Raw genomic sequence first — 16,609 nt, forward strand, 5'->3', positions numbered from 1 at the left:
AATACCTCAAGCCCCCCAGTATTAGGTGCACATGAAACCCCCCCTAGCCTCAATTCCTAGCTGCGCCCCTGCTAGGGATAATATTTGACTTTGAGCTAAGTTTTTATCAGCATTTCAAGCAGATCCATGCCAATTCCTATTGTATATCTACATGGGTTTATTTTAAGGAACTGCAAGAACTTCTGAAATCCTGAATTGTTAAAAGGATTATATTTTTAACTCATCAGATGTTTATGTGAATATGGCTATGGTCTTTGTCTATTACTGTCACAAGCAGCATAAACATTTGATGGAGAGTGCAGGGGCACAGCTAGGAATTAAGGCTGGTGGGGGTTTAGGTGCAACTAATACCGGTGTGCGTGGGGGTATGGAATACCCACTAGGATAAGCGGTAAGATAAATGGTTCAAAATTGTGAGTTTTACAGTTTTCTGAGGGACATTTTATTCATCCTTCCACTATTCAATTAGTAGTATCAATCCAATTAAGTGAAATTAAAAATAAATTAATTAAAATTAAAAATTTCTCTGAGCTCTGGGGGGGGGGGGGGGGTTATCCCCTAAAACCCCCCCCTCGCTGCGCCACTGCTGTACTCCTCCCTAGCACATATTTAAGTCAGAGGAACAGGTTTGGCTAATACAGACTGCTGGTTTAGGTTGTTGGATCTGTCTGTGTGTTTTCTCTGGCTATTTTAGTGGTAGGCATTTTTTTTGTCCCTTTTTCAAACATCCTTACCTCGATGTCCTCTATCATAGTCCAGTGACCAAGATTGGAGGAGTAAACTGCCTGCTGAAAGGAAATTTTCCAAAAAGGGGAACTTTCCAACAGAAAAGTGAGTGTTGTGGGCATTTAACCCTTGGGCTGCGGTAGTTCATGATTTTAGCTGCCAGCCAGTGCAGAAGAGACCCCCTGTGCAGGAGGCACCCCCTGCCATGAGGGCTGGTCTTATAGAGTTAAGCCCCTTATCAATCCTTCTGGTGAGGGAAAGTGCCTTAGTGGAGGATATATCTAGGAGGAATTAAAATTTTTGGGTAAATGCCGCAGTCAGCGTGCAAAACGTGTAAAAAAACATTACCGCAAGGGGTTGAAATGACACAGTATCAACAAATAATTCAAGCAATACCATTTCCTCTTCAGACTTAACTCATATGTACAATGTGGCAATACCATTTTCACAATTTTTAGCTTCGTAATAAATCTCTCGCAATGTTTCAACTTGTAGGTTGCTGCACAGATTTTACATTGTTATTGTACAGTTAGTTCCATTGATAAATGTAGAGCTTCATCTAAACATGCTATCAGGGACCATTACAATGGCACATATCCCAAAGCACATTGTGAGGGAAATCACACTTTGTGGCTCACCTTTTAATGGAAAATGGCTGAATTACAAAATTAATTGTGCCTTCATCCCTGGCAACTCTACTTTCATTTTGAATACTTTGCAAAATTCCATATGGAGATGGTTTAACTCCTCAGCACCCCACTCCTCCTCTTAGCCAGCTTATATAGATTTTTTAAAAAGAATTTGATCACCTGCTATTCAGGGGTTGTGGTACTCCAGACCCTAACTGAGAGAATTTAAAAAATCCAGAGAAGAGGTGCAAGTACCTTTTTGTGGACCACCTCCTGCTGAAGGATTTTCCTGGGACTCCTGAAGGCTTCACCCGGTTTTGATGATGGAATTCATTGGACAGTAGCCAAAAGCTACTATGCTCCCACAACAAATAATAAGAAGGGCACACTTCTAAGTTTTGGGAAAATGATGTTATAAACTGCAGGGATAAAGTGACGGTACAAATCTCATTTGACAGGACTGCTTAACATGGGCGTACCCAGCGAGGGGCAGCTGCTCCCCCTAGAGGCGAAAATCACAGTATCCTTTGAGCAAAATCTGTACTGAATTGAAACGAAAGTATTCAACAAATTTTATTTAACCCGACGAAAAATGATATATATTAGTATAAGATATGTAATTAAAATAAAACTATTTTATCAAGAAAATAATCTCATTAATCCCATGGCTTGCACCCCCTAGTTATGATCCTGGGTACGCCCTTACCATTTAATTAAAACCCTTGCTCTATCAATTACCAGTCACGTCGTTATCATTACCTTCATCGTTTCTTGGGAATTTTTATGTCCCTCCTATACAAGTTGTCAGACTCACAACTGAACATTTTTGCCACAAACTAAAGTTTTCTTGGGTTTCCTGCCGGATGAAAGGTTTCTAGGCCGGACTTGTGGGAACCTCACACCCAGATAAGAACACTAGAAAACATTAATCGTTTCATTCACTGGGAGAGCACCAATTCTTCCTTCATTGTGGCTTCTGTTTTCATTCCTCGTTTAAAAGTCCCACTACTTCATGATTGGTGAAACGAAAAGCCAAGCCTCCTACCGTTTGTAGTTCTCCGGCCGTCCAAAGCGGCGCTAAAATCGTAGCAGAGATAGTATTTTCGTTTTTCATTGTATATTTGGAATATTTGGCGACTTTGAAAAATGTCGTTGGTAAACAACACTTCAATTCACAGGAGTGTAGTCCCCAATTATGTTTTAATTTTATGTCGGAATGGGACATAGCTACCTGACGGCATTAATGGTAATAAACATTAAAATTGGTCTAAAATGGAAAGTTCAAGACGGGATTGCACTGAGGCGGGAGGAAAAATCGTGAGTGAATGTTGAGTGGCTTTGCATTTAAGTCTCTTTGACGGCTTTAATCACCTCGAAACATGCATTTTTGAAGTTATTGATGAGAATTGTCTTTGATTTTGCTTCTGTCTTTGACTGTCGCTATGATTGTTGAGAGATTTATGACATATGCAGGATTCAAAATGTGGAAGTAAACATGAATTTAGCTGTGCATTTGGAGTCTTAGACCTATAGATTCATGGCTCTTTACAATAAGTACTAGTTTTATGCAATAAGGTCTGCCAAAGTCTTGTATTTGTCTATGAGGCAAGATCAAGAAATTTGTCAATATTTCGTTGGCTTTCTGTGTTGTATTCGTTTAAATGCCTACTCTCTCGCAAGTGACGTTTCTCTTTCAATGGATATAACGATATTCCTGAAAGGGATCGTTTTTTATTATAATTTTTCGTCATAACTTTTCTGTCAATAGTTGTCTCCCCACGGATGAAGTCCTAGGTTCCGTGGTTTCATATTTTGGTGCCTTGCATTTTTTGAGCATCACCACCCATATTTTTCTGCAAGTACCTATATGCTCACTTATCATATTTTCTCACTCTTCTCTGCTTCGAGTAGTCAATAATTCAGAGTGATTTTTGTGTAGTATGAAGATTATATAAGATTGCAATAGCCTAGGTTTATTTGTTTACTGCAAATTACACGTAGGTAAAACTTTGCTGTGAAAGTTTTTAGAATTATCTGATGCTTCTATTGTCTGCCATAATTTCGAACATGTAATTAAAAGCAGCGATAAAAAATTTCTCCCAAATTTACTATTTAAAATTTTCTGTCATTAGAACTTTTGTTTAGATGTATGAATTTTAAATGTTTGCTAGAAATATATACTTATTCTTCTTCCCTCAAACATTCTTTATTTCTTACCTCTTGTTTTACTTCCATTATTGCCAAATTGAAGATTTGCTATTCATCTTCAACGAATGCGTTGCATGGAATTTCATGCACTCCGAGCTATGTATTTATTTATTGTAATTTGTTGTAATTTCATTTATTTTGTCTTGAACTATTAAATTTTCTAAAAAAAGCTGTGTTTGTTAATTTCTATGTGACAAATGTTTTGATGTAGTAAAAAAAAAAGATTTAGTACAGCCAAAAAGATTTGATATAGTCAACCAGTTTTCATAATTATCTTTTTGATACTGTAATCATTTTTCATCTGCCTTTCAATCCATCACATTTAGTAATCATAGTTGTTTTTATGAATTTACCCATGTAGGAAGGCCAAAGTCAAGGAGCAGAAATTGTGGCAGATGAGAACATGATGGACATGGCTGACCCTGAGTTTTCCTTAGCCAGAGGGCTGTCGGATGATGATGGTAATTATCCCTGGTATTAATAATTTTAGGTGCCATTATAGGTACCACAAGTTGTAAGTTTCATATGTTGCAAATATTATTTCTACTGTATAGATACCTTTTTCTCAACTTATACGCAACCAAACTCTACAAATGAGGTACCAAAATGCACAGAATTTATCAGAGAACATGCGAGGGCATATCTTACTTCCTAAATATTGCTATTGTTTCCTAAAATTGGTTTTAAAAAAATATTCGATAAAAAAAATGCATTCCGGCAAGATTGTCCTCATCCCAAGAATACAGTTAACGTCTTGTCAGTCAAATCTGCGAGTCAAATTAAAAGTTAATGCCTTTTAATTTGACTTGCAGACAATTTTCCATTAAGGTTTCCTATGTGATGACTATTAACAAGGCTCAGGGTCAGAATTTGCTAAGAGCTGACTTATTCCTGCCTGACCCTGTATTCTCTCATGTCCAGCTTTATGTAGCATTCTCTAGGGTAAGATCTTTTCAAAATATTTTTGTAAATATTAAGGAAAACGCTAAACAAGTATTAACAGAGGATAGCGTAATTACTTCCAATGTTGTGTTTAATGAGGTCCTCTGACCTCAATTTGTACATGAATATTCTAATTAAATTTGTACATAAGACCCTGCCTTTTTTTTCTACATTTTAAAATTAGAAACGTGCCTATCCCTCTGTGGACCTGCATTGAAAAGAGCGGGGGAAGCTCGCTGGGAGCAGGCACATCACACTCGTGTTGCAATTAATTAAATATATTGTTTTTGGAAAAAGATAGTAGCAACAAAAGAAGTCTAGTTGAATGGAACTTTTATAACCAAGAAATATGCAAGTGTAAAGTAGTAAATCAAATAATAATAATCACAAAAACAGGACTTGTTAGAGGGCATCGCCAGTGGCAAGTTGGAGAAACTAGAATGACTCATCCGCTCAGCGAGAGAAAGGGGGGCCTGCGAAAGCATAGGATGGTAGGGGCCGTGGTAAGGATGAAGAGTGTTCTCTGGGTGTTTGGGAACTCTGCCTTCCTAGCAGTGAGGCACTGGAGAAATATGGACGGGAGCAAGGGAGGAGCGTGTAAGATCGTGAGGTCTTTTTCTAGGCAGAAACGTGCGAGCTAAGTGATTTGTGCTGTTTGAGTTTCTAGTCTTGTTTGGGTGTAATACGAATAACACAGGCCTGCATTTTTATGATTCTACCATGTTTTTCAAGTTCTGTTGATGGAGTACCATATATTGCAAAAAATGTCTTATTTTTAATAGATTGAGTAACAACTTTTTTTAAATTTACCATGTGTCAATTTCTAAACTGTCATGCATGGAAGAAAATTGAAAATATAAGATGCATAATTATATGTGTACTAACGTGTAAAATACAACGTAACATGCACATACCGACTTTTCTAATTATTGTGTGTAATCCTTATTACTTTCTTCATTGGACATATCAGTGGAAATTGTATTAATACTATTATGCTAATTGAAGCAAAATTATACTGTTGTGAGAAAAACTTCTCATCGCTTTTTAGGTGCAGTCTAATATATGTTGGCTAGAATACTTGTGATTCGTTGATAATTAAGTGACGGAACCATGATTATCAATGTTAAATTATGTCAAAAATATGTCATATTTGCACTCATTCTTTTTTATATTTGGTGTACATTCCTATTCTTGAAATCATACAGAGGTAAAACACTTATCGCGGAAAGTTATTGGTTGTCACAAAAGAACAAGGAACATATGTGACTCATGCTATCAGGGTGTTTCTAAAATAGGGTGGTTTCCTATTATTTTTTTATTGCCTTAATCGAAAGATTATTACTCCTGGAGTACGTATTTCACGCTTTTAGATTTTTAAATGACAATATCTATTTTTCGCGATTAAATGAAAAGTGAAAATTTTCAAGCGCGCGAAAACGCGACGCTCAAGTATGAATGATGGGAAATATCTCCGTACGTCGTATTTCTGGTTCCACCTTCCGCCCGGTGAGGTTACCTTGAGGCGAGGCTTAGCGCTGATACGTCGCAGGCTGCCAGCGGGTAGCTGAGTACCTTGCTGAATGGTAGCGCTTGGCTTAAAAAAGGTTTATTAATACCTTATCAAACGAATAAAACTTTCCGACCTTAGCCAGTTTTAGTAGGTGATTATTAAGACATGTTTCCCTGAGCTCTGTGCCTCATGCATGCATTGGTAACCTCAGACGATGTATAACTCCTATCCTCTCGTGTAGAAACTAGGTCCCTGTGACGTCACGTGGAGTGGAATCGCATGGGCGCCAATCTGGCCTTTTTCAAATGAGGATAAAATTTGACCCTTGCCATTCGTCTAAACCGGTATTTCAAAAACCAAATAATTTTTGTATTATGAATACACTAATGGTGGGTAACGAATCGCAATCAATGCCTTTCGTTTTCTTTGATGAAGGAAACTACCCTATTGGGGACCAGGAAGGCAGGTTGCATGAAAAGAGGGGAGCTGGCCAGGATAGGGGGAAGCTATTCAAACACAACCACTTCCCATTGTTCTCAGGTAACTTGAAAATTTTACTCGACTCAAGGGAAACGTTAAAGGAGTGGACTGAGGACTGATGGTTGGGGGATAGTGGAATTTGGGAAATGTGGGATGTAGTTACTATTCTATAGCGCTGAGGTTCTCGCGATGGTAGTTCCATCTCTTGGCAAAGATTCGTGCTATCTGCCTGTTGTGTTTAGCCTTTTAGTGTGAATATCACCAAGGCTTTGCGGAAAGGAGTGAACCCCCAAAAACAGCATGCTTAATCCTACATCTTCACATTCGACTTCATCTTTTATTCCTTTTTTCCAGAAGAATATACACGAGAGTATGAAGAACTTTGTGTGACTGCTGGGAATGTGAAAACAGTTGCTGCCCTGAAACTATATATTCATCAATGCAATAAAAGGGTAACAACATTATCATCTATTATTTTAAATGTTATATCACATTAATATTGGAATGAAAGACTTTTATTCATACCTCCATTTCACCATGCATTTTTCTGAAATGGGTATTTTCTATGGAATGAGTTTTTTTATGGTTAAAATTAGGATGAAATTCAGTGTGAAAATGTCATTTTATTGACTGGTAGTTGACTAATTTGAATTAGCGTCCATCAACAGTTGGGATAAATACCACTTTATTTGCATAAATTTGATTCTGATTTGACATTTGATGGGTATAAGTTATTGTCTAATATTGTTTTAGATGAAATACTATCTAAGTGCTAAATTCTCATTAAAATCATTTGAATAAATTCATTGCAGTAAGTAAAATCCTTTAGGTAACCCTGGTACCATTTGCAGTACCAATTGTAAAATAGTGGTAAAAAAGTATTTCCATAGATCTATGGATTCTTTTACATGAATTATATTAGTTGAATATTGTTTGGTATACTAATTACAATTCATCAGTGGAATAACACTATGCTATTTGAAGTATTTAATGCTGTGGTGGGCAATATTGAGAATTGTAAGCCTGCTTTAGAGTTCATTCTCTATTATTCTAACAATCTGATTTGTTGATTATCCATGCTATATTGTTCTTACTTAAAAGGATTGCAAAATTTCAGTGCTCAAATTAAATAAATCTTTTGAGCATTAGATTAATCAAAAATGCAAGTTTTGTTTATGAAGAATACCACAGTTATCTGTTTATTATTATTTTTTTAATACAGCAGACTCCCGTTTATCCGGGTTGTGGATTATCCGTGCATGAGTTCATGATCCTTTGAATTTTTCTGTGATATTTATTAAAAAAATAAAATCGGAAGCAGAAGTACCAAAATATTTGCATTAAAAAAAATACAATGCTGCACCGGGCTAATTATTCCCATTAGAATTCCATTCTGAGAGTGTAATTATTTTATCGACTTTCTTACAAGGAATGTTTCAAGTTTGCTTGGACATCTGCTCTAGCATTGTAGATGACTATCAGTGGTGGGAAATTTCTCTTGATTAATTTTAGAAGATTCTTCAATGGTTACAGAGAAATGTTACTTACGATCTTTAATTGTAGATGGGCATTTCCATGAAAATGTCAACTTTTTCTCACAAATTAAAATTTAGGCTGGAAATATTTTATCTTTATAAATCAACAGCTAATTTATTGAATTTCAAGAAATCAATGTTTGAAATATTATTCACAGCCTTGCTAAAAGTTTTCAAACTATACTTCAATTCACAGAGCTTTGAAGATGTTTAAAATCATTCCACTTAGGAGGCTGACCTCACAGTAATTCCGTCACATTTTTATTATGGGCTTGTTTACAAGGTATTTCGATAATTAATTTTGTTTATGTACATGAAAATCACCTTCATCAATGTTTTTTGATCATGCACAGTTAAAAGTTTTACAATTTTTTTGTATTTTACAAATCAATCGAAATATCCTATTGCATAATTTTCTCTAAAGGTAATTCCGTCACTAATGGAATTGCCCATATTTCATATTGCAAATGTGCAATTATTGCTATGGCCTCGCATGCGGTTGAATACGGCCTAAGGGAACTGGAGATTTCGTTGTTCTCGGGCATTTTTACATGGTGAACATTCAAGGCGAAACTGGAGAGCAAGGGAATAGTAAAAGTGAAAGCAGTAGGGGAAGTGGAAGTAGGGATAGCATGAGTCATAGCCAGGCACTCGCCTACTTAGATAATTTGCCTTAAGTCCTAATTTCATAAAACTGCTACGGCACGGTGGCGTAATTGCGCGCCCGTTTTCTTCACGGGAGTTCCGTGCTCCTCTTTTCCAAATATCGCGGTGCAAGATCGGGCGAAGTGATTACGGATCCGCATCCTGCAGCAGTTGCATCCCAGGCAACTTGTGCGAGACGCGATTACTCTGCATGGTGCCGGTTAGTGTAGTTTCCGACGTTGTGCAGTGGTTTCGAAGCATTCGTGCAACCCACTTTCCTGAATCCATGACCTCGCAGCCATGGGTGCGTAGTTTTAGGAAACCAGGTATTATATGTAGCAGTAGGAATATGAGTACAATCAGGTTATCACAGCAAATAAGATTGCGATCAGGAAGAAAAAGCTCTTAACGATTCCGGAAAATAATATAAAATACATAATAGCCAATGAGCGTAAGTAATAATAGATTGTTTGATTTTTTTTAATTATGAAAATTATAGGAAATAAGAGTAAAGTTTGGATTATCTGTGTTTTTTGATTATTCGTGCCGCCTTTTCCCGTGATTAGCCTGGATAATTGGGAGTGTACTGTATTTGAAATATTGTCCATCATGCATATTATTTTCCTCATTTGACATCGTACATATAATTTGCCTCAAATTATGACTGCCTGTACTATGCTTGATGGTTTTCCCTGTTTTTTTTTGTTATCAAAACCCACATGGTAATTATGACTGTTTTCCCATAATTACAAACTAACTAATTTACAAAATGTCAGCTTAAGGTGAGCAAAGTGGGGAACCATTGATGTTGTTGTTTCCAAAGCACTGTCAAAAACCATTGCTTTTTATGTTTTGAATGTGATTGCTTTATTAAAATTCATTTACGAAATGAAAATTTTCCAGAATAAGTAATATTTAACTTTAAAAATTATATTTTTTCACCAAATTGTCCACATTATTTTTTATGCTTTCCTTTGTTTCCAAGCTTTAGTGTGCTTAACGTCTGTGTTGATGTTTGTGTGACACTATTATGTACTCTGTTTAGATTGGAGAATTTGATCAGGAGTTAAAGCATCGGGATAGTGCCATAATTCAGCTTAGAGAAACTCTAAGTGGAGTTTTGAACACTGTGCAGAGAGCGAATGAGGAAGGGCAGTCAGCTGAGGAATGTGTTGAAGCCTTGAAGACCAGAGTTAGTTCAGCTACTGAATTTTTGTCCAACATATACCAGGTAAAAGATGAAGATGGTGACAACTTAGATGAGCAGGTGAATTTAATTATTAATTTGGTCTTTCTGTATTAGTTGAGTTATCCATGTATATGAAAATTGGATGCATATTAATTGACGATGAGCAGGTCCACTGAATTATTTAATTTTTAGTACCTGATGTATTATTTTCAAAGAACTCAAGTTTTATTGGTAGTCTTATTTCTTGGTATTTGCTCAATTAAATCTTCCCAGCTCGTCAATGCTGGTTAAGGGAGTGATTTCATTGGAAGGAATGAAAATACTGAGGATATGTGGGAAATTTCTGGTTCTGAGTGTTATGTACAAAATTTATGCCACACAATGGTGATGTCGCAACATATACCTACTATTCGTTATAATTGGCAAATTTGTTGTTTATAAGCAAAAATTATTGGCCTTAATTTTCTGCTCTATTATGGAGTGGAAACTGTAGTACAGTGAACCTAATGGCATTCATTATTTTTGTGAGCATTGTAAAAATATCAAATTCTTCAAATGAACTTGCTAATGCTCGGAGGTACATATCCTGTTCTTACATACTTTGATACTTGACTCGACCTGGCAGTGACCATGGTATTCATTGGTTGTAGCCTTTATGCATCTTTTTGTTGACATCAATTAACTATTTACGCAGAATTCCTCAATTGCAATAGAATAGGGGGTCATTATCCATAATTTCACGAGTCCAACGTTTCTCGAAGTGGTCAGGAATTAGTGTTAATCAGTGAGTGACTCTTTCAGCAAAGCAAGGGGTTGTATACATGATGGATTAGTTACCATGGATAGAATTTCTTGTCCCTTCAAAAAAAGTCCTTATGGGAGTCAACTATAGCTGCTATATTTGTGGCTCTCATCTTCAATCAACCCTTTTTCCCCTACCTGCTACGATGCAACCCACAAATCACCTCAGTATGCTGAACTCCCTCACAATGAAGAGTCGTTTTCCCAGTCCTGTACTGATGCATTATATGGAGATTTTACTGTAGTTGCTGGAAATGAAGGCTTCAATTTAAATCCTGGTAAATTGAGTTATTTTAGCATTTCCAGTAAAAGACTAATTCTGAGTAAATTCTGGCAGAAAATATTCATCTTCTCCTTCCATTAAGTCTCTTTTGGTAGAGACATAATTGAAGGAGAGAGTAAGTTATTTTTCTTGTCACCACATTGATTGAAATGAGTTTGAAAGGATTTAAAAAATGTTATGTGTCTTTTCTAGGATCGGAGCTTAACTGAGATATGCGAGTCATCTGCTTTCCATTCCTTCCCTGAAAGAAGTGAGACAAGTTCAGAAAATGGGTAAGATGATATTCGTGTTTGATTTTTAAAGTCATTGTCGACACCCTAACTAGGTAGAATGCAACCTCGATAAAACGAGACCCCACGGTGCTCAAATAAACACTCACTGTAGCAATTGTCAACACCGATATAGGAACAGGATTTGTGTGGGGATGGAGATATTTCTATCCGAGAAACAGAAGCATAAATCCAGATGGAAAGCAATGTTTTTTGCATCACTTATTTTTCTTACCTTTACAGCAAAATAACCATTCAAATTATAGGCAACGTACTGAATCAAGATCATACAAAGCATTACTTTGTCAACCATTATCCCTATGGACAATCGACTAAGTCACACTTTTCTCTGTACCTAGTGCATTTATGTGATGATTTTATCATTTTAGTATTTTTTGCTAAAAATTCAAATGATTACTCATAAAACTGTATTGCGGTTATAACTTACCTCCAATGCTTCCATTGGTCTATGTTCAATGTTCCTGCAAATTTTGCAGAAGTTATGTGAAATAAGGTGTCGCGTTTGTTTCTGCAGACAAAATCTGTGGAAGGCGATGGAACGAGAAGTAGACTTTTTCTTTCATCCAATGTAAAATCTTCACCATCTACATTAAAGTCAGCTAAGCATGCTTAATAATGCCGTAACCATAGCTGTTGTTTCAAATTAAGTTCTATTATGAGTGTCACGCCCACTATGTCATTGAAATATTATATTGAGTGTATCCACTGCACTGCAATATAAATTATTTGAATTGAACTGGAAGTATGAGAAAAGATATTAACTTGATATTAATTCATTAAAAATATAACACAAATATAATACTGATGTTACCTAGGTAAAACAAAAGCAATATCTTGGGTCGTATTCAACTGCATGCAAGTCCACGTCAATAATTGCATGTTTGCAATATGAAACATATATTTAATGACCGTAGATAAAATTTTTCTTAATTTACGATTGGGTAACCTTTGAAGAATCTTCTAAAATTAATCAAAGAGTTTTTTTTCCTGCCGGTGATCATCATCTGCAATGCTAGCTGTGCAAGTAAATTTTTAACATTCCATGTTGACAAGTGAATAAAATAATTCCATTTTACGAAGGGAATTCTAATGGAAATAATAGGCCTGGTGTAGCCATCATTAAAATGCAAATATCCTGCTGCTTTTGAGTCCGATTTTATTTTTATTAGTGATGGGTCGATTCCAAAATTTTATCGATTCCGATCCCGATTCCGATTCTGACATTTCGATTCCGATTCTACCGGTACCGATTCCATCGATTCTGACGAAATAGGCTCCAAGAAAAAGACCACTTTTAAATACAAGGGAGAGCCCTGAGTAAAGTCATATTCACAGTTATAATTAAGATTAAATACTGCTTATATGAATCGTGTAATATTTGGCCCTTACAAATTCTCAAGCAGAAAAACCAACATGCTCATGCTCAGCCAGCAGGTTTTGATGTCTCCATGTCACAGTATTACTGCCTGCAGAAAATTGCCTTTTGCTACATAATTGTGTGACTGGGAAAGTACTTTCCTCCCTAAATTGCAAGATTTTGGAAACTTGAAGTATATCATCGATCTTTGTGGATCTTGAAACCTCATGGAACTCAAGTTGCCTAAGCAAATGAACTAAAGAACTTAGCTTTAGTTTTGTAGAGCCAAAAATACCTATACTTCTCACGTCGTTTAATCAGCCTTAAAACTCTTGCTTTTTTAAGTTCAAGAAAGAAACTAAACGCTACAAATGAATATCACATTGGACGGACGCAGTATTAAAAAAGGCTAAAAGATGCCTTGTGATGTGAAAACTCTGCTTTCCGCGCGACTCACCTTTGCGAAGGTGGAGAGGGAAAAAGGGTATCGGCTGTTGCCTTTCGAGGAAACAGTTCATTTTCCTCTCTCTTAAGCATGCCGAATTAATTTCTTCACTTTACTTCAATACCCGAGCCATATTTCTTATGCGTGGGATGGTTCCAGAAAAATATCCAATCCTTAGTATTTTCACTCGAGTAATGCGTTAAATGGTCAAGTCGATCTATATATAACCCTTTTTAACACCCTCATTTTAGTTTTTTAAGTCAATGAAGACGATTGTCCGTGCTTTAAATGACGATTTTCAAGACTTATGTTTTTTAAAACTTGAAAAATCGGCCTCAGTTACTGAGTTCCGCGGCGTGTAGCTCAGCCTTGACGCGCGATTAAAAAATCGCTCTTTTTTCCTTCTTCTCAAAAGTGTTTTTCCAAGATTTCTGCTCAGTACTTTTTAGAAATCTCTACTATATATTGTGGTTCAAATTTTCCGAGTTATATTTTTCGCAAACGAAAGATAGTTTCTACTTTATGTCAAATTTCAAGTGAAAAACGAGTCGACCATTTCGCGTTGTAAAACCAGACAGATGAAAGCCAAAATCTTCAAAAGTCATTAGAAGTATAGAAAAAGCACCAAGTGTAAGGAATATTGCGTTTTTTATTCCATAAAAATCATACCAACGCAACACCACCTGGATAAATTTAAAAATTTTCGAGGATTAACGAGATCGCGCGTGGTTTTGAAAAGTTGGTCATGTTTGGGCCACTGTATCATCACTAAAGCGTCCTATTTAGGTAAAATGGCATATAAGTGTATATCTGGTAATGATTTATGAGTATTTACGCTAATTTTCAAGCCTCTATCCCCAAAAAGGTGATTTTGGACTTGATTCCAGCTTTTTCCGATTTCGGACCGGTGCACCGCGGTGTGCGCCGGGTCGGAAGACGATCGGCCGCCGCGGCTGGCGTAAAGGTATTCGGCGCCCACGTCGACAACTGTAGAGTGTACAGCAAGCTAAAACTACCAAGCTAAGACATTGGAATGACTTATCGGCTTTAAAAACTGTATTACTACATGAGTTTCATGATAGCACTTCCTGTCGGCAGATTGCTGGACCAACTAGCCTCGAAAGCCGTGTAACCGTAACTTACTCGACTCGACATTTGCAATGTTACTCGAAACGCTCGAGTCGAGTACCAACTACTTAAGCGCATAAAAGTACCAACTACTCGACTCTACTCGAACTTTCGAGTACTCGCAAATCCCTAGAAGATAATGTTTTTTGTTGTTACGATAACGCGGCGCGAATATTCAAATGACTGCTTGAAACGCGGTCATATTTAAATTTGTGGTTCGAAGTACTACTGGAATCGGAATCGATTTTTCACATTGACAAGTACTCATTTTCGATTCCGATTCTTGGCCGAGAATCGAGGAATCGAAGAATCGAGGAATCGAACCGACCCATCACTAATTTTTATAAAGATCGCGGAAAACGTTTGTTTGATCTCATGCACCGATAATGTACAAGGATAACCCGCACCCAGATAATCAGGAGTCTACTGTAATTATAAATTTAGAATTATTTAAGTCTCGTTCATATGATTGGGGATCAGATAACTTGCAAGTATTAACCCTAAAAAGCATTCTAATTTGCCATGGGAATATCATGCTCTCTATCGTTTGTAGTCCTAATGGTCATTATTAGGGCTGGTAGGATCGTATACATCGGATCCAAATACATGCAGATTATCCCCTTCACTGGATATATGGAATTCAAAGTCAAGACAGAAATCGAATCTGGATCCGAAATTTTAAATTAATGCTTTAGTGAATACAGTGCAATCCCATTAGAGTGGAAAGAGTGCCGATTCTCTCTTTGCATGCGCAAATACATGGCAATGCTTGTCCTTCTCATGCAGGGATTACATAATAGAATTTCAGCCATGGAAAATATGAAGGCAAAATATAACAGGCACATTAAGTGAATCTTCCCAAGATTGAACAACCATAGGGGATGGCTCAGTGGCATAGGATGATAACCACATTGAAAGTAACTACCGTATTTCTCCGAATATAGTCCCCCTCTGAATATAGTCCCCCCCCCCCCCCAATTTTGAGGCTTCAGTTTCGGGAAAAGTTGAAAAAAATGCGTTTGAACATAGTCCCCCCCTTTACTTTTACCACAGGCATTTTTGGGAAAAAAGGGGGGACTATATTCAGACATATACGGTACATCGCAGATTTCTCAAAATCACAATCCCCCTCCCTCAGCCCATGCCTCTGACATTTTTTCCTCTCTGAGACCTAACAGACCATAAATCATTAGTTTTGAAGGAAAATATCAAGTTACATGAGTAGTAGTGCAGTTGTGACTCCTCAAGGTAATAACGTGGTGGTTTCCCCGTCCGCATCGCAATACTACAGCCTAAAGTAAATATTACCATGCCTGTTGTGAACTCTGTCTCTCTGTACCAACCAATGTGGTCTTCACCTTCACACATATGAAGAAGAGCTGTTGCAGCTTCTGACCTTTATTTTTTGTTATTTTTTTATTTGGATTTGGTTGTCCTATCCTTCAAAGTTTTGCAATTTTTTTTGCAATGATGAAATGGCTTACTAATTGTTTTTTTTTGTTTTATCAGTTATATTTTAATAATTTAGTTGATTTTATTATCAAACTAATCAGTTAATTTTTAGCTTGGTGACAAAATTTTGATCGTATAAATAGTAATTACTTTATGCATTTAAATGAATGTGCACCTTCAACTTGTTAATGTATATTTCATTTCAGGGTAGAGAAATTGGAATGTAATCATCACTGCCAACACTTAAAAGAGATTAATCAGATTAAAGAAGAGGTGCTTCACAGCTTGGAACATCTTCAAGTTCCCGCTGATATTTTAATGAAACAACGTGATTTAGATTTAGCAAGTAAGTTAAATTAATGCTTCGAGACCCCCAGTGCTTCATAAACTTTATGCTAGTATGTACAGGGTGTCTACTTTAATCCAGCGTTGAAAAGTTGGAGAATTTTGTGCTAAGTCACAGGTATTTGTAAATTTAGTAAAACATGTGGAAATATTTTAGTACTTAGTAAAATATTTCATGCAATTTTTGGGAAATCAGAGAACAGTCATCTATTCGGTCATCAGCCTGTACTAGTGTAGAACTTAGGACTTAGCATGCAAGATTTGTGGAGACCCCTGAAAAGTGGTAGGTATACTCAAGGAAGCGGTGTAAAAATCATAATGTCCCAGCGGTCCAAAAATTGTAAATTTCTTGCTTTGGCATTGAATAACAAATTTAGACATTTCTCTGTTAAAAATAGCTAAGAATTGTTATAGAGATAGGAAATGTGACTTATTCTATCTAATCTTAATTCATTGTTAACAATATACACAATATCCAAATATAGGTCATTACTGCATTGAGTCAGTAGCCACCTAGCTTGTGAGTATGGCAAAGTTTCGCCAATGGCAAATTCCTTTGGCATTGCATATTTGAAATTTAATGCGTGGATGCCCTGAAGTGTAGTAAAAATATTCATAGGATAGCTGAAAATAAATAATAGTAA

At 36.6% G+C, this 16,609-nt stretch overlaps 1 protein-coding gene across 7 annotated transcripts in view; it reads left to right on the forward strand.

Annotated features, from left to right (window-relative positions):
• Positions 1-2,498: 2,498 nt before the first annotated feature.
• Positions 2,499-16,609, forward strand: part of LOC124170532 (centrosomal protein of 290 kDa-like) — a 156,102-nt gene continuing 141,991 nt past the window's right edge. For 5 of the 7 annotated variants that reach the window (XM_046549308.1, XM_046549313.1, XM_046549314.1 and 2 more), the window contains exons 1-6: positions 2,499-2,672; positions 3,925-4,024; positions 6,850-6,947; positions 9,721-9,942; positions 11,141-11,220; positions 15,827-15,966. In XM_046549308.1, the coding sequence (XP_046405264.1) occupies positions 2,628-2,672; positions 3,925-4,024; positions 6,850-6,947; positions 9,721-9,942; positions 11,141-11,220; positions 15,827-15,966 (685 nt within the window). In that variant the 5' untranslated portion in view covers positions 2,499-2,627. The remainder of the gene's footprint in view (positions 2,673-3,924; positions 4,025-6,849; positions 6,948-9,720; positions 9,943-11,140; positions 11,221-15,826; positions 15,967-16,609) is intronic. The other 2 variants (XM_046549312.1, XM_046549310.1) reach the window with 2 other exon arrangements.

The sequence above is a fragment of the Ischnura elegans genome, chromosome X (genome assembly GCF_921293095.1).
Source record: "Ischnura elegans chromosome X, ioIscEleg1.1, whole genome shotgun sequence".
Taxonomy (NCBI): domain Eukaryota; kingdom Metazoa; phylum Arthropoda; class Insecta; order Odonata; family Coenagrionidae; genus Ischnura; species Ischnura elegans.